The sequence below is a fragment of the Abrus precatorius genome, unplaced genomic scaffold (assembly GCF_003935025.1).
Source record: "Abrus precatorius isolate BTA unplaced genomic scaffold, Abrus_2018 Scaffold3, whole genome shotgun sequence".
Taxonomy (NCBI): Eukaryota; Viridiplantae; Streptophyta; class Magnoliopsida; order Fabales; family Fabaceae; genus Abrus; species Abrus precatorius.
In genome coordinates this window covers 794372-813759 of record NW_020874373.1, presented here as the reverse complement: position 1 = coordinate 813759, position 19388 = coordinate 794372, and the positions used below count along the sequence as shown (strand labels likewise).

Sequence of the window (19388 nt, the reverse complement as noted above, 5' to 3'; positions counted from 1 at the left end):
CCAATTACTAATCCCATGGGTTCTAGGATGAAACATTGGTAAGCTTCAAAAGAGTAATGCTTTTTTCCACTTAAAATTCTTACAACACTTTTTACAAGGAGAAAAGTATAACACAAGATGAGTAATATGCTGGAGAGATGAAAAAAGGTTCTGTGAAATTTTGTAAGAGTAGTATTGCTCTTGGAAATTATAATAAAATAGGATATCAAATGATTTTAAATTTTTGACATTACATGGACAAAAAACTACACAAGGTACAACAAGAACTTTTGAATTAATACACTTCAATAAGGCCTGGTTGCCCAATTAGATAACTTTTCATCGAATTAAACAAGCACTATAGGAAAAATAAAAGCACTATTTCATTCAACGGTGTATGGTCACAAATCAAGTTTTTGTTTTTTACATGAACACCTATCTTATCTATGAATGATATAGTAAACGTATTCACCTCGAGCAATTATTGCACTCATACAACAATGGAAACCCAAAAGGAACCAAAGAAGGAACAAAATTATTAGTAATGCAACATTTTGGCTCTTTCAAATTAGTTTCCTCGACTCAACGTATAATATATTTGTCTGCATTCAATAGTATTGTAGTAAAATAAAATTAAAAGTAGAGTTCAAATTCTAGAACACTAATAGCCCATTCATTACTATATAAATGTTCATGCTTGTGACTTTACAGAGTCAAAAATTGGGTATAGTGAGCTTGGTCCCCCAAAACAAAATAAAAGCACTTTAATGTAAGGGGACAGAAACAAAAGACTAAAAGAAAATACGAGGCAAGCTCACTAATTTCTAAAAACATTCCTGCCCTATTAACAATGAATATTTTACACCTGAATGGTAACAAAAGAATGAACAAATAACTTTACAGAAATGACATGTTGATGCAGGGATATGTGGCCAACAAGATGTTTTTTTTTCCCTTTAAAGATGTAAAGAGAAAATAAATATAGGCATTTACAACCAATAATGGCAAGGACCAACAACTGATTTAGTTGTTTTCCTTGACAAGACACAAGTATAAAAGCATACTAAGCATCCTATGCCTACTCATTTAAAAATTGGAAGGCTGGATTCTCAAGAAGTTCATCAGCTGGTTTCATGTCTGAGAAGTCCTTCTCTTGCATTGATGTAGAGAGATCATCCACTGAGAAGGGAATGCTGTAAAGAAGCAAAAGCCATTTGATAAACATAGAGCATATTTGCATAGTATCTATATTTGTTCTAACTTCTCATCTATAAACCCAAAAAATTAACTAGGAATTGCAATAATAGTTGACCAAGGAACAATGGATGACATAAGTTGAGCTTCACCTACTTTTAGTATGTGTTGCATAACAAATGCTTATATATAGTAACTTTTTTATCCATCATTTTGGAAGATAATTTTCCCCACTATATAGTTCTAATGCTCGGACCACAAGTAGTTCTAAAGCACCCTCACCTGGAGCTGTCATCCAACAAGAAAGAATCACTCTGAGCATTATTGGAGTCCTCAGCCATAAGCATCCTCATGCTTGAAAGAACCTGAGAGAAAATTTGAATGCATCAATCATTTACCATTTCAGGATATGCCTTTTTCTGTTATTGGAGGAAATATAGACAGACTTACATCTGGAGATACACTTCGAGTATTGTAGTTACCATCCCAGTAAAGTGTACATATTCTATACAGCTGCTGAACACTTAGGATCTGGAGAAGCAGAACCAGGGGGTGAGGGGAAGAAAAACAGAAGGGAAAAGACATAAACATATACTGTAAAAGACATTGGAATGTAGTGAGGTGAGAGAAGCAGACAATTCTGTCGTGAGCATGCCTATATCAACATTCCTAATGTCCTTCAAGTCCATCCCTTGAGATTAAATCATAACATACATCTCAATTTCAGTCCTAGAAGTAGCCTCATACACTCCCCAAGTTGAAGGCACTAACAATCCAGGCAACCAATCAACTGGTACTGCAGAAACATGCAAATCCAATATCCCCATTACCTACCCAAGAGATTGAAACTCCAATGCCCCCAAACATTCAAACACATACAATCTTTTAAAGAACTAAACTTCAAATTAATATATTCATAACTTAGTATGCAAAGATAGGCCATATATTGATGAAGGTTTGAAATGGATAAAGACTTACAGGGCATAAATCATTGATGATTTCATCATAAGAAATCCTATACTTCTGATGAATAACCTGTATTTATTAAAATGACAACAATTAAACAAGATAGAAATAATCAAGACAAAGATTGGATTTGGATCACTTCATATAAAGAAATATTCTTCAAGAAAGAAAATAAAATGGATAAACCTTCTTGTTGTCTTATTCAATTCATCATATTGATTCCAATACCAAGACCATTGCAAAGAAGAATGCCTTATGTTTATCTCTTGAAGTTGACAGAGAACTAATATATGGTTGCTTTTCCAATTTTGCCATTGCCCACTCTACCAAATAAGGATGGATAAAGCATATTGCATGGATGCATATTGGTTTGATGAATTCATGCATTTCTAAAACCTGTCTCATGCTGTCTTTCTTAGTATATGGGTATATTTAAGTTTAAAATCTGATCTATTAAGTCTCATAGTAATTTGTTTGGCCATGTTTTTCTTTCTATAACCAATACAAGAGGCACTTTTTTTTTTCTGAGAAAAACAACAGTAGTAACTTCAAATGAGTATAAGCATTTAGATGTAGACAATCTTGATCTAAAAGGAAAGGTGGATGCCTTCTCTTCTTTATGTACTGGACTTATCTTGTTACCAAACCTAATCATGAAACTCTCAAACTACATATGATTTATAAGTAAAAAGAAAAAAAAAATGTAATGAGTATAAAATCAACATTGATAATCAAAATAATGAACCATCAGCAACAATATGGGTAAGATAATAGCATAAAAAGGTGCCATATTATCAAACGAGACACACTTACCAAGAATCCAACAGCCTGTCTTATGTGCTTAAGCTCATCCCAAGATGACCCTGCGTACTGCAAATTTGCACTTAAGGCAATTAGTTTGGAGCTTTTATTAAAATGTGTACACCATTCCAAAAATCACACTGAAGATACATAGGCCATCACCACATTTCATTCAAGCCCAAGTAATATACATTCTAAATCAAGATTAACACATGGTAAAAGTAAACAAAAATTACCTCCTCCTTTGCTTGGCAGCACCACAGCTCTAGTTCAGCTAATCCAGCCTTCACATATTCCCCATTGCTGAAGGTGCAACAATCGCGACGGAGCAGAAGACTAATAATCATTTGAATAAAGAAGGTGTTAACCTTTCCACATTTTGAGGGGAAGGAAGAAAAACATAATGGTAAAAATAAATTTCTTGTGTTCAAGGATGTGTGTAAAAACTAACCTATTGAAGAGTTGTACATTAATATATGAGAATGTTTGACTGAAAATCTTTTGGATAAGAACTTGAGGCACCTGAAACCCAAAAGAATATATCTCATTTCAGCAATTTATTGAAAACAAATGGACAAGGCTATAAGGGATGTAATTGCTTAATGTTCAGAAATTAAATTGCAATTTAGCTTCTTACAAAGTTCTCTTTCAGTGTACAGAGAAGGGTATTGAGGGATTCAATAATACTCTGCCAGTGAACCATTGGTGAATCTTTTGCAAAGGATCGGCCAGGTCGTAACACTCCCTTTGATGATCTTGGTGCCTGTATATCAGCAATGAGATTTACACAAGGAACAGAATAAAAAACATAAGTGACAACAAACAATACGTAGGCTAATCCTTTTGAATGTTTCTAGAAGATAGTATGTAGTGACAAACAATGAAAATTATATGGGATGAGATATTTTATCCAACTCTATCCAGCCCATAGATAACGTATCCTATTTTATCCAGCCCATTATGGTTGGTTTAGAGCTCACTTGAGTTAAATAATTGCTAACTAGATTTCAACACACCTGAATACATAACGCGAGCACTGATGTTAACTCCTTCTTCAAATTATCCCTAATGATGCCATATATTTTCTCCAGATAGGCTGTGAGCTGCTGCTTGAAAAGTAAAGCGGGATATTTAGCCTCTACCTTGCGTACAACCTCTGGGGGAGGGGCAGCAAGGTTGGCAGAAGAAGGAGATGAAAGAAAACCCTGCAATTTGCCCATGAGATAAGTGTAATTTTTAAGTGCTTAATGAAAATCAGATTATATACAATATCTTAAATATCCATTACCATAGTCATTCTTCCAAAGAGGGATGTTGGATTAGGTGGTTTTCTAACTGGAGTTGCATTTGTTGAACTCCCAGAATTCAGGCTTTGTTCAAGTAAAAACAATAATGCAGATGTATTTGAAAGCCAGTAGGCCATATGATCATTGCCATCTTGATTCTGTATGGTAAAAGAAGTGTAGGTAGAAGAACGGCAAAAACTTATTTTAGATAATGCATTTCGTTACCATACCAGAAAAGCACCATAAATACATGAGCCACAAAATAATCAACTGCTCAAAAAATAAACATAGAAATAGGTTTGTAAACTCTATAAAGAAATGGAAGGGAGGAAAAGGAATTACTAGACCAATAAACCATAAAACTGATCAATAGAAGCATTCAAGCTTGCACAGTTATTACTTCTTACAATGATAATTTCAAGAAATTCTTGAACAAGAATTAAAATTAAACAAACACATAAATGGACACTCCTGCCTCCAACACACTATAAACAGATTATGAAATTTGTCCACTAGACTGCATCTTCAATAATTTGTGTAATCAACCACATTATAATAATCAGTTAAATTACAAGAAGAAATGAGAGTCTAAAGAGATTAAAGCAAAAATCACATGATTTGAACTGCCTCTAGGCTGCATAATCATTGAAAGTTTGAAGGCTCGAGTTTATAATTTTGAACTGTTTAGTTGGTGCTTTAGTACTGATAAACTGTCATTATTCATTTTATCTATGAAATTTTAACTTATTTTTTTATTGGAATTGTTATTTTACCCTCTAAATTTGCTAAGTTTTTCTTAATTTTATTATAGGAGGTAGTAACAATACAACTTTGTTAGAAAATGTCAAATCATAAAAAAAATATTGTTGAAATGAACAAAGAATAAGTGGATTCAGAAACTGTTTTAAGGAAGGAGAATATCTTATCCTCCTAACACTAATATTTTTCCTTCTTTCATCCTCCCCCTCCCCCCCCCCCAACACACACACGCACACAAAAAAGGGAAAAAATAACGATCAAAAGCAAATATGATATGAAGTTTGAACTTAATTTCAAACATACTCCTATTTCACCATTTCCATACGCTTTAGAGGAACTGAATGCAGAATAAAATAAAAGATAAAGAGGTTCCCATCATTCCATCAAAATATATTAATTTTAAGCATGAGGGCTCCTGTCCATTCCTGCTATTTTCTCCAACTAATATCATCATATGTTGAAGGTACTCAGTAAAGAGTAAACAACAATTACACAGAATTTTTAACTAGGCTTTCTTCATTTTAATTTTATTCCAACAATCTTAGTATCGTAGGCTCATGACTAATTAAAATCAACAAAGAAAAAAGGCTATAAAGTAAGTTTTTGGCATTTTTTACATGAATACAATTTAAATTGTCAAAAATAATAGGAGAAATCATATTACCTTTCCCATAATTAAATGTTCTTTATCATATATCTAAAATTTTCGACTAAGTTTTTTCCCTCGTATTATCATGTGATATATAAAGTATAATGCAGAATAAAGAAGCTACATTACCTCAATTTCAGAACCAATCATCTGGATAAGGCGATCAAATACACTAGTTCTTTCGGCTTCAAATGATTTCCAGTGGATGAGACATTTGTAAATGGTGAATGCAGCAATGGGTTTTCCATGATTGAAGCCAAGATTTTTCATAACACAGCTGACAAGTAAATCAACACTCTCCTACAGTGAACAAGAGTTTTAAATTGAGAATGACACTTCTGTGTGAAGAACAATGAAAACTAACAAAATTAAATTCCTAATTTTAAGCACATACATGTTGACGTTCAATGTAAGATCTCCTCAAAATAGAGTCAGATTCTGTACCAAATTGTTTCACAGGGGTAACACATGTATCCTGCAAAGATAACTCATTTTATTTCCATTAAACAGTACACAGTCAAGAGTTAAATAGGCCACATAGAAATAGTAGAAAACAATGTACTTACAACGTCTTTCTGCTCTTCTGCCACATGGTGACCATTTTCTAACTTCTGCAGATAAAAATTGTAAATATTCCAAAAGATATATATTTGCACAGACAGAATGAAGGCCTACATACTTTAGCTGATATAAATTACCTCAGCTACTGGGGAAGATAAGTGCTCTGCTATTGTTTTCACAGATGAGTTTAGTTGAGATTGTTTCTGAAGAATATGGTTTGCAGATTCCATGTCTATGAATTTCTCTTCGAGCCTATCAATATTAATTAAAGCAAAAAAAAAAAAAAAAAGACATGATGAAAGATATTTTGAACTGCTAAGAGAGCATGGATGATTATTATTACAACACGAGACAAAAAATGGTTCAAAACTTCAAATCATATCAATTAAAATTTTATCCTATATCAACAAAGTTCAATCACAAGCAAAACCTTTGCATAGCAGTCTTCAACTGGACTATTTTTGATTCTGCATCCACAGCCTGCTTCAACCTTTCTTCCCCAATTCTGTTTGCCTCTTCATACCTTTTTTCAGTTTCATCAATTTTCTTTTCCAGTGAACTCACCAAGTTCTGTAACAGATTTCAGGACGCGCTATATTAATAATAAAATATGCCAAACTATTTTACAAAAAATGTGAGAATATCCTAAGTGTACCAATTTACATACACTTTCTTGGAATAAAATAAAGGTATATATGCCATAACCACCTCACCTTGAGTTTCTCATTCTCACTATTGAGCTTCTCCAACAAAGCATGGTCAACAACTGGAACCTCCTGTATGACAGGCTCTCTCTCTGCAACTCTTTTTGTAGCCTCCCGCTCTTTTTCAAGTAGTATTTTGGTTTCTTTAAACTGAAGTTGCATCTTTTGCAAAGCAGATTGTAATCTTTGATTTTCTTGTGCTTTTGCTTCTTCCATGTCAACCTATATTTAATATTAGAGGTTTAAGAAACTTCTCAAGTAAAGATACTGAAGTATGTGTTCTCACCTTCTCATTATCGGAAAAAAGCACAGACAAAATTTCTTTTAATCAATTACACAATCAATTTTCACTCCACTAGTAAAATTTTCTAAAACAAGTACTACTACAGTGCTATCAGAGAATACTACCATATTTTACTCAAACAAATTCGAGGGTTGATTCATACTACAGGAAAATTGCCAGTTTGCCATATTAAAGTGATTTCAGTGAGCAGTCAGCACTGGCAAAGCCATAATCATTTACCCTCAAACGTTTTTCCAGCTGCAACCTTAATGTAAGGTCTTCAACTTGCTTTTCAAGCTTATTTTTGGCAGCTTGGAGAGCTCCTGTTTCTCTTGCAGCCTGTAACCAAAAAAAAAATATATCAATCACAATAATAACAAAAGCAAGAGAAAATTACCTTCACCTTGAAAAGGGATTTTGAGATGTAATAGTACTGAAAATGTTCCCTTCACCTTAAAAAATTACCTTCTTTTTATTCTGGCAAAATGTGTATAATATTGACTTACTTTTATGATTTTCAGGCTAGCATTTTTTTTAAGCTTCAATGGTGACAGATATATGTGGTCCCAACATACCGCTTCAAAAGAAAAATGAAACTCAAAGCAATATGTGCAACCGGTACAGCTTGCTGGGATAAGCAATCTGGTTTCATGTCTATTTTAACATGTTAGGATATGGTTGAGTTTCAACTAAGGTGAAAAAAGGTCAGCGTTCGGCCCAAATTGGACTTTGGAGTATGATAGTGTTTCTCAGTTATTTAAAGTGAAGTATATGCCAATTTAAGGCAAAGAATAGTAAGTTTCTGAAGGGGAAATTTTTAGTAATCAAGAGTAAAAGAGGAATGTTCAAACCAAACTCCGGCCAAACGTGGATTATTTCTTCTAATTAATGGTGTAAAGATTCCATTCCTTTTGGCTTTGAGGATTTGTAGAGCCCTTAAATATGTTCACATCAACTTTGGATTAGCCCCCCCCCTTGTCAATTTTTTTCTAAATTTCCTATTTGCTAACTAGGAATACCAAAAAAAAAAAGAAGACAGAGAGACCTTTCAGATAAGAACCAGAAAAGCATTGGAGTACATAGAATCAAAGACTGTATGACATCCCAGCCATGCATGATATTCGACTGCTTTCTGAAAAACTTTTACAACATTGTAGTTTGAGATAGGAATACTTTGTAAGGCATTTATTTTAAATGAATGAGGCAGTCTACTAGAGGTAATCCATACCAAAGATATGATGGATCGAAGTGTGTGATATATTTATAGGTTTTGGGCATAGAGCGGTGAAAATGAGAAACTTGTAGAGAAAATATCCAAGACAAATTATAGATGTATGAGCTAGAAAAACCTCTTGCAGAAGGAGTATAATTGTGTTAATTTTCAGAGTCCAAATTTTGTTAGCTTAAGTGGAAATTTCATACAGGCTAATGAAGTTTAGGTGGTGAGATTTACACAGTACAACACTGACTATAAATGTGATGAGGGAAACCATAACATAGTCCTCATGTGAGGCAGTTATACTTGTACATATCAAAACTTAACATGTTTTTTCTTCTGACTAGCACAAAAGTAGTCAAAAGTTTTGCCTAGTAATTAGTAATTACTTGCTACTTAAACAACCTTATGCTATAAAGCACTTCTGCCATTAACCAAATGTCAATAGTAATACACCTATGAATTCATTGAATTCTAAATTCACTTTCCATAAACTATTTGCTTGGGTTCTATCAGTAATAAGATATTTACAAACTCACTAAGTTGCTTTAAACATATTTTCATTAACAATAACAGATTAAAAGGATCAAGGGGTTAAAGAAAGGTGCTTACCATTTTGAGCTTTCGTAATTCTCGCCGTGCAACTTTCCCTCTCCATGCACATTGTGTTGTAATTGCTGCCTTCTTTAACTTTGTGAAATGATGCCATGCCAAGTATTTCCGGAAATGGCTCTGCAATACACAATCATCAGAGTTGGAATAATTCTACTCGAAACCAAAATAAAAATTGAGTCAAGCTCAGCAACAACGATTTTGTACAGAATGCATGAACAAAGAGAAGAGTAAAAATGATTAAAATATCTTATAATGATGGCTCTTCAAAATACCTGAATGCCAATCGCTGCTATAGTCTGCCTTCTAAAGTTTAGTTCACAACGAGCAGCCATCCCCCGCATACCAGTCTGAATAGAGATAGCAGAAGTATACAATTCTTTGTATGCCTTCCTGGCAATGTGCATGCGGAAGCACCTCTGAATCACCATACTGGAAGCCTCCTGCCGCATTCCCTCGTAAACTTGCCGGGCAAGTTGTCCTGCAATCAGTACAAAGAACGTCATCAGACTTCATAAGTCCAAATTTTCCCCAAATGCAAACTGTAAACTAATATTTCAAGAAGCAATTAGCAGAGACCTCTGCACACAGCTTGAATCTGTGTAGCAGACAAACGAAGTGAGATGAAACTTTGGCGGGCCAAATAGGAGCGAACTTTCCTCTGAATAATGCTGGCTGACTTTCCTAAGATCTCACTTCTACGGGTATCTAGTTCTGCCATCTGACCGGCTCGAAGAAAAACCTTTGACTTACCAATCTGTGGCAATAAATAGTACCAGTAAACCAGTAAGAAAAATAAAATATAAGCCTTGTATTGCCAATCAGAAACTATCGAACGGTAAACACCAAAACAGTTAGTACGGATGGGCATAATTAGCAATTCATGTTCGTTATGTACTTGACAAACACATGAAATAGTGATTACTCCTAAACCTAAACTACAGTTTCAAAATTTATTGTCAGCATAATGGTAGTCAAGATGTAGCATGCAAGGCAGAGAGAAAAGGAAAGTTTATGGGTTCTTCTGGTGGCAAGAAAAAAATTCCCAAAGAATTAGAGATTTAATCAAACAGTATTAGTTACCTGATAGCCTTCAAGTCCAACATTCTTTAGAATCCTCTTGCAAGCAGTGACTTCATCAGAACTAACATAATAATTCAAATATGAAATAAGTTAGCATTTTCGGATTATTGACTAACATGCCTAATAAGAAAGATGAATAATGGAGATACCTTCCATCCAATGCTTCAGGAGCAAGAAGGCCAAATCGATCTACAAATTCATCAAAGGTTTTTCTAGTGGGATACCCAGCACAGCTTATCCTAATTGCCTCCATAACACCCTACAACCAGATGAACTATACTAATAAGCATTAAGTAGCATAATATCAGGTTGAACTTCAATCACAGTACAAACTATATTGTCAAAATTCAGGGTAAAAATGCTAGCAGATCTTACCCCACAACGTAGTTGCAGCAAAACATTTTTATTCTCAAAAATTGCTGGCTTAAGAAGATTATTGGGTTTCACACAACGAATGTAATGAGGCTCAGTGGCACTGAGTATTTCAAGTAAAGCTTGCAATTGTTGCTGCAGGACATATGAAGAGTTTTCACAACCCCAAAGATTAGGCAAGAAATACAAATAAGTTGTTTTCCAAATTAACGTAAAATAATAAACAACCACCTTAAATCGTGAACCTATTGAAGAGAACTTTGATTGTTTGGAAGACTCCTCAGGTGAAGGGGTAAACAAGCCCGACACAAAAGGGCATTTGGAAGCATAAAGAAGTGCCTGGTGTTCTGCAACAACATAATCTTTGTTCTTGTCAAGGAACAATTCAGTTTGATAAGTGACCTACAAATGACATAGATTAGGTGAATAAGTGTACATGTTTTCCAAAAGCGGAATCAATTGCATTCTGGACATGTATTATATTACATATGTATCCTATTTATCATATCTCTGAAATCTGAATGAAAAGATTAAAACTTTGCCTACTTACATCTCCAGCATAATGGCAAATTGTGAAGTCACTGCGTGATAATTTAGGCTTGCTGAACCTTTTATGGTTTTTGAAGGTCTGATACAGCTTTTGGGCGAAAGTTTCATTTGTTGATCTAGGAAACATACTGCATAGCACAAACACATATAGCTATCTAAGCATCAATAAAAATAATTAAAATATATGTGTGTGTGAGTGTGTGGGAGGATTTTTGGTAAAAGTATACCAAGCTTCATCCAGAAGAGCAATAATGCCACCAGGTTTCTGAAAATGAAAACATTGAAAATGTTACCGCACCATCTTTCCACAAACCACTTTTATCAATTTTATCTACAGCCACCCCATATATTACACTGAATTTGAGGGCTGACATGCTACCAAATTTATGACTATCTTCATTCACCATCATGTTCAACACATAATTTTTAATAGAAATTAATATCTAATACAAAGCATCCTACAAGAGACCAACCCAATCAACAAAAGGATTGCATAGTTAGAAGCGAAAACCTTTTCAATGAGATCCAAAATATCTTGATTGTCCACAAATTCAATGTAACTCCAATCAATTTCCTCTTTTTTGTATTCTTCTTGCTCCATTTTGAAAACATGCTGCAGAACAAAATTATTTGAGCATCACAACAGCATGTTAAATAAATAAAAAATAAGTGACATTATTGTCAGTTTCAAACATACAAGCAAAAGATACTGGCAATTGTTAAGAAAATAATATCTCTTTCATAAACAAACCTGATTAAAATGTTGCTGAAGCTTTTCATTGGTCAAATTAATACAAAATTGCTCAAAACTGCAAAGTACCCATCACAACCAGGGAAAACATGAAACCAACATCATTACTGTTACAAAAGGTAGAACTACAATTTATATCTCTTAGGTAATCCCCACTCTAGTAGACAGCTAGTGATGAGTGATAGAAAGAAATAACATTTCATCAAAATTTAGTTTAACAAGAAACCAAAAGAACAAAGGGACTTATCACATAAGCATTCTTAATCACAAGCGAGGTTATAATGAATTAATGGTGAGCCAAATGATATCACCAATTCAATCTAGAATCTCAGAATATGACAACTAGAGGGAGAGGATGTGATTCTCTCCCAACCAATCTGTAATTTTCTTGGAGTAACTGTTCACTTGAAGAGATTCAGCCATGTTAATTACACAACAAAAGGTGTACCAGTTACAAACCTGTTAGTCTTGAAACTCTCAAAACCATAAATATCCAGCACGCCAATTATGGATTTTGACTCAGGATCTTGACCGATGGAATTATTAATTTTATCAACCAACCTACAAAAGCATGACAGAATATTAAGAAACAGAGTTTACACTAGAAGCAAATTGATCAAACTTGGTAATTCTAACAAGGTTCAAACAAATATATCTTTAACCAATCAGCTCATAGGCTTACCAGTCAAACAATCTTGTGTATACAATCTTAGCCAAAGCATCTCGACTGAGTGCAGCAGCTTCCGGATCCAGCCATTTTGTAATTATTTCATCGCGAGTAACAATTACACGTTTGCAAAGAGAATCTTCAAGTGCCTTGGCATCACACCTGAATTAAAATTATGAGCCAAGCTGGAAAAGAAATGAAATGAAAACCTTGAAATAATGCAAGTGATTGTTTGCTCACATGAAAAGCTCAGATGCAGTCTGTAGATGGAACCATGATTTTTCATCTTTGGGAACAGATGAATCTATCTCCTTCCCTTTTGCAAATTCAATGTTGCCAAGATGCAAAATTGCAGCAATAACTTGGAATATTGCATCCTGCAGAGTGATGGGGGAAATGGAAAAACAAAGCATTCAATCATGGGTCAAACTTGAAGAAACTAACCAAGAACTTAAAGAAACACCCTAAAAAATCACCTGCTCCTCAGAACTTATTCCAACAATATCCATTGCTCTCCTTGTAGCCATATATTCTTTAGATTCATCAATCCCTTCCAACTCAAAGCAATTTGACTGATTCAGATAATGAAACGTTCTTGGATTTCCTAATTTGAACTTCTTAACATCCTGTTAAGAAAAGGGGTCCAGAAAATCAGAAGTAAATAAAATTAAAAAGAGTTGAGCATGAATATATCAACAAAGAACTTCCAAAGCAGTTTGCCAACACAGACCATTCCTATCACCATTCAAAGTTAAAAAATAGTTGACCCAACATGATGTATCTTCCAAATCTGTTTATGCCCATCATTCTCAATAGAATATATATTCACACATCTAAACCATAAAGATGTCTCAATAGGAAAAATTAAATCCTGACATGCTAAAGTTCTATCAACCCATTGCTATTTTCCACTGATAGCTATGAACCAAAATACATAACTACAAGCTCTGAACCTCTAAGCACAACACAAGGTAACAACTAACAAGTAACATCAGCCTTCACAGTTAAGCATACATAGAGATGTTGATAGGAAAGGAAAAATCAACCTCAATTGTTCTATCAAAGGTCTCTCTGCTTTCAGATAGTTTTTCTAATGGTAACTCACATTTATTATTCAATCCAGAAACAATTTAATGTAAGCAAGAAGAGTTTTAGTACCTGTGGAGGTGCAGCACAGAGCATGTAGAAACAATGATAGTTCCTCTCTGGATCTGACACTTGGCAAACACGTGATCTTTCAAGCAGATAAGTTCTGATGGCAGCTCCTGAAATTCTTCCCCTCTGGTCAAATTGAATCTCTACAAACTTACCAAAACGACTGCAGAAGTCCCAAGCAAGAAAAAAAATTAAAATTAGAAAGGATGGCAAAAAAACTTGATAGAAAACTACATAAGCAGAAAACTTACTATTATTCCCCACCTTGAATTATTGTTCCTAACAGTCTTTGCATTGCCAAAGGCTTCTAGAACAGGATTGGACTGCAAATCAATGAAGAAAGGGACCAAAAAAAGGGTCAAGTTGAATGGGGTTGTAAGAAGTTTAGATGCTGAAAAAGGATAACAAAACAAATAAGTAAATTTATGGTAACTAAATCAGCTTGCCTAACTAAATCGGTAAAGGTCTAATTCTCTTACCTCCAGGACCTTTTGCTCAACAGTTCTACCTTCAGCAGCAGCTCTCCCTCCCATGTAAGCAAGATACCGCATGAGTAACTTAGTACTTTCTGTTTTACCAGCTCCACTTTCCCCACTAACCAATATTGACTGGCTGATTCCCTCATTTATCATAAGCCTAAATCCACAATTATTTGTATTGTGAGACTTCTAAACTAATAGCATGATCTATTTGCAGGACAGATATGAGAATTACCTATATGCTGCATCAGCAACTGCAAAGGGATGTGGACTTAGCTCACCAAAAGCAGCTCCTTTATATTGTGCCATCATATGGCTATCATATAAATGAGGGAGCTTTATAAAAGGGTTCACAGAAATCAATATATTCCCAGTGTAAGTCTGGAAGCAAAACATTAGTATAGCACTTGTCAAGCCAGTATGAAAACATTTAGATACTAATAAATGCAAAATAAAGGGCAACATTCCACACAACAGACACAACTTTGGAGAATTGGCAACTGAAATGCATACATAAATTTCATTGATATCATATCTTGATCTCAAATTATCCAGGACTCCAGGTTCATGCAGGTAAGCAAGCTTTGTCATATCATCCACTCCACTTGGTGGGACTTCGGTATCTTTATGATAAATACCGGAAGCTTTTACAACAACCTGCAAATTTCAAGACAAACAAAACCAAGGGGGGGAGGGGATTCACAAGTTTTAAAACATCAGAAAGTTCCAAAGTTTTGAGTTAATATAAAAAATGTATATTGACAAGAATAAATAGTTTCAATAAGCCACCTATCAATTATGCTATGCTTCAAAGATTCCCATCAATCATTTTTGTTTAAGGAATCAAAGCACTCAAAGTAAAACCCATGGTTGTGAAACTCGTGTTTTAACTCGTAAACTATATGAATTTATTCATAGAAGTATGAGTTTATGATCTTAGATAAGAAAATTGTGTTAAATTGCATGTAAGCTAATTTTTAGATAAACTCGGGTAAACTCGAGTTTACACCCAGTTTTACAAGTTTAACAAAACAAAGAAAAAAACACATTTTCTTCACCCAGAAAACACCATTTGAAATTAGGGAACCACTTTTCTTCCCTCTTCCCAAGTTGTAAAACACCACATTTACAATTGGGGCACCAAAATCACATTATCATTATATAATTTGGCTATTTAAGCATGATTTTATCTTTATCCTCGTGCTTTACTTCATTATTATGGCTTTTTAAATATTATTTTGGTATGAGATAAACTCTTAAAAATTTATGGATACTCCATGAGTTTACATAAACTCTCAAGTTTAACAACCTTGGTAAAACTGATAAATTGGAAGAACAAGAAAATGCATTGGTGAGGACTAACTTTTAGCAAATAGTACAAAGCACACTCACCCTCTTCCCTGAAGTGCAAATGACTTTGATTTCTTCTCCATTAACCTCCAAGACCTCACCATCTATCCAAGCCATGTCAGGATCCTCCACCCAAATATGAGACCCAACTACAGGATTAGCAGCAGCAGCCTACAAGGAGGAGAGTGTCACAACTTAACTGTACTAACTATTAACAGAACTCAGTCCCTCTCTAAGGAAATTTTACACATAATCAAACAAATAGAGTGAAACTCAAACACTAGGTAAAAGGATAAGTCAAGTTCTATCTCTTTAAATCCCACAGAATTGAAACATAATTCCACACACGCACATTAGAAAAAGCAATAAAACATAATTGCTAGTTTTCTACAAAATTACAACTTTGCTTTAGAAAGCCCTAACAAGAAATGCTCAAGCAGCATGTAATAAATCCATCATTTTCCATAGACTAAAGTTGCAATGTGGATTTAATAATCTATGTAGTTGAAAGTGTCACTAGACACCCCACTGTTAGAAACCTCCAGTGCTATTTCAAAATGAGTTTGAGAAGACTGTTGGAATTCTAGTTCTTCCATCATAGTAGTTCATCTATGTATTAACTATTTCCTACTGTGAAACAGCATCTGTGAAATTTCAACTATAATCTCAGACTGTCAGTAATCAAAATTAACAAATTCAATGAAGGAGTTCAATCAAAGTTGCTCAAGAAAGTAAAACAAAATTTCCTTAACTAACATTATGGTTCTAAAAGAACTTTGCAACCTAATCAGAAAACATATGCACATCTATAATTGAGGTCAACATTGATATTAACCAAAATATTAAAAAACAGAGACATTGATGGCAAACAAACTATAGATTCATGGGAGTAGTCAAGTTTCAAAGAAAATAAGGTAGGCAACATTAAGTAGAAGTAAGTTATATTAACTGAAACATAATTAACTTGCGATTAAATTAGAAACGCCCAAAAAGTATATTAAATTTATGAATTAAAAATTACTACTAAAGGGAGGGTGAATAAGCAATTGTCACACAATCGCAAGCCTAGGAAAGGACATAAACTTGTCCTCCTCGTCCATTCAGACATGCACATTTACCGATTAAATATGTCACTTTGAAGTTAAGCACCTACATTGTCAAAGAGAAAGGTTTTACCTCTTCGATTAAGCATATTGTAGGGAGGAAAAAGTGATGTTTGATTGTAAATTTGAACCAATTTAAAAGAAAATATTTACTCTCAATGAAAAATCATCTAAATCAATCAACAATGCAATGCAACAACCAAATGGCAGCATATTTATAAAGTACAAATCAGCAGTGCAAATCCAAAAACGTCTGATTGCAAGAACCATCTCAATAATTATGCAGTGCCTAGCTCAGAACAGATTGTTCAGAAGACAGCATTTGCAGTAAAATCAACCTTCCCTAAAAGTCCAGTAAAATAACTGAAATAAATGTAATTTATAAATCTTCCTAGACTGAGACCTTGAGTCTTCATATTTCTCTAAAGAGCATAATTAAGATGAAAAAAAATATCCAATATTGAATGTCAGCTGACAATAAGAAATGGGCACATTCACAAAAAGTAGAAGCACACCAATCTAAATGAGATTTAAAAAATATATACATTAATCAGTTCTAAGATAAAAGAAAGACCCAAATCATATTTCTATGCTATAGTAGATCAGTTCATTAAAATAGAAGAACTTCAACCCCATTTACATCAAAACTAAAAATCCATTTCAACAAAGTGAGCTTCACGTCATTGAAAGAGAGTGAAAGACTTCAAATTGACTCAACCAAGACCACAAGAAAAAATCCAAATGAATGAGAAATGAATACCATTTTCAGAGAGATCGGATCAAAAACTCAGCTTGCAACCGGATCTACAGGCAATACCTCCAACGGCTACTCCACCAATCAAAATGAAAGATCTTGACACTACCCCTCCACTCTTTCCACCACAACTTCAACAAAAATACGTGCTTTGCAACAATCAAATGCAGAAAAAACAAAAGGGTATGCACATATACGCGTAGAGTTATATATATGAACTGAAGACAATGTGGAAAACGAAACGAATGAGAGAAGCTTAAAACCCTTCAACAAGACCAAAACTTTTGAAGAAGAGATTAAGCCCCTTATGGTATCTTTGTTACGGGTGTTATGTATTTCCTGTTTTTTGTTGGCTTAAGGGCAAATAGTTTTATTGGTTTAAAAACGCAGACGCTGTTGTTGTTCATGACATTAGGATTTGGCAGCACTTGCAGCGTAGTTGAGTTGAGGTAAAATGAAACGTTTGCTTATGTGGGTGGCATTCCATGAATACCCCTCAATGTTGGTAAGAATTACGGTATCTTTTCATTTCTTGACAAAGACAAACGTTGTCAAAGATGTTACATTAAAAATCAAAATATTTGAGGCGCTAACATGTAAACATGGACATGATCGCCAACATCTTCGGATGCCACTCTAATTAGTGGTCCGAATCCTCTTTCCTTGCTTCCATGGATTTTGTTTTGTTTTGTTTTGATTTCTTTTTTTTATTTTCTTTTTTGGTTGCAGCACCTATATCCTTACAGTAAAAATCTTCAAATGCTATTAGTTATTTGTGTTGTAATTAGATTAATTATATTGGATGCTAAAGAATAGATTAAATAAATGGCTACAGTTAAAACTATTTGTTTAAAAGAGTGTTGTTTAACAATAATCACAATATTTAGACTTAAATATGTTTCTCTCTTACATTTTAACGATTTTTTATTTTTTAATTTATATTGTTTTATAAATTTTTATCTTGGTCTATAACACTTAGGTTGAAATCAAACTTAGTGCAGTGTTGGTATCAAATTTTATTATTTTATCTTCTCTTAACTTATTATAGTACGTGAAATTTATTAAAGTATAACGCGTATTAACAGTAATAAATTAATGATAATTATAGTTATTATTTTAAATTAAAAGATATAAAGGAAAAATTTACAATGATTAAATAAATTTATGGCCCAGTGAAAATCTTTGGTACATGTTTTATTTAATTTTTCACGCTGATTCAGTTGTTATTGTATTTCTTTTTTCTTTTGCATTATACATGTCAAAAAAAGCATCAAAGTATAATAAGAAATTTAAGTTGATTTGGTTTCGAGCGATTGTGTTTAACATACTGGAATAAACTTTTAACTAATGAAAATAAATATTATTTTTCTGATCAAAGTCGTAAAGAACTTTAGTTCTAGATTCATTTCTTTAAAAGTATTTATATACAAGTTAATTGAAATTTAAAGTATTTTTTTCACAAATAAAATATTTACAAAAACATTGGTAGGTTTTATCTTTCTAAATATAATATTTCTACACAGAGTTAAGAATAACTTTTGTATTAATATATTTAAGAAATGCAATTATACCATTTGTGGTAATGTGATTTGAATTTATTTATTTATTTATTTAACGAACTAATAATACATTAAATATTTTGGATGAGAAGGGTATATTGGAACGCGCATTCATCACGCGCTGTATGAGTATATGAGATTGAGAATGGTTATGAGTGTAATTTAAATTATCCTCTCATTTATTAACACACCCAATAAAAAAAGAAACACAAACTGTATTTTGTGTTGACCAACCATTCTTATTATGGATAATACGCCAATAGAGTGAAAATGTACATCAAATCCAAATTTGGAAAGGACACTGTCTAGAAAAATCAACTCTCAAACAGCTACATTTTTATGTCCAAAATTTTACAGTGACATGCTAATTGACACATTTAGGTTGTTCGGAAGAAAAATTTTATGGAAAAAAAAGAAGAAAAATATATATTATTTATAATAATAATAATAAATACGTTATTAAAATATTAAGTTTTAAACATGTATTTATTTAAAGTGGTTTGAAATACTATAGCTTTAATATTTAAAAAAGTAAACAAATTTAAAAGAAATTGAG

At 33.4% G+C, this 19388-nt stretch overlaps 1 protein-coding gene across 1 annotated transcript; it reads right to left on the bottom strand.

Annotated features, from left to right (window-relative positions):
• Positions 1-636: 636 nt before the first annotated feature.
• Positions 637-17411, bottom strand: LOC113862723 (myosin-6). The gene is made up of 39 exons (XM_027495872.1): positions 17280-17411; positions 15459-15587; positions 14580-14723; positions 14302-14447; positions 14067-14223; positions 13852-13910; positions 13591-13750; positions 12909-13058; positions 12673-12809; positions 12448-12594; positions 12225-12326; positions 11766-11823; positions 11526-11627; positions 11242-11279; positions 11016-11142; positions 10697-10867; positions 10469-10600; positions 10243-10352; positions 10094-10154; positions 9590-9767; positions 9286-9491; positions 9011-9130; positions 7423-7521; positions 6909-7121; positions 6626-6765; positions 6333-6447; positions 6201-6245; positions 6029-6109; positions 5764-5934; positions 4229-4384; positions 3957-4145; positions 3578-3703; positions 3392-3462; positions 3177-3276; positions 2953-3009; positions 2152-2208; positions 1624-1704; positions 1456-1538; positions 637-1172 (listed from the first exon to the last, which is right to left on the bottom strand). Exons 1-39 carry the CDS (start codon positions 17280-17282, stop codon positions 1058-1060), a joined length of 4536 nt encoding a protein of 1511 aa, XP_027351673.1. The 5' UTR covers positions 17283-17411; the 3' UTR covers positions 637-1057.
• Positions 17412-19388: the final 1977 nt, after the last annotated feature.

What these genes read in the sequence shown, in the direction of transcription:
- LOC113862723 (XM_027495872.1), bottom strand. An exon ending in GTTAGGAACAATAATTCAAG is followed by an intron (nt 13,751 to 13,851) that starts GTGGGGAATAAT and finishes GGACTTCTGCAG; the next exon opens with TCGTTTTGGTAAGTTTGTAG. An exon ending in TACACAAGATTGTTTGACTG is followed by an intron (nt 12,327 to 12,447) that starts GTAAGCCTATGA and finishes ATGCTTTTGTAG; the next exon opens with GTTGGTTGATAAAATTAATA.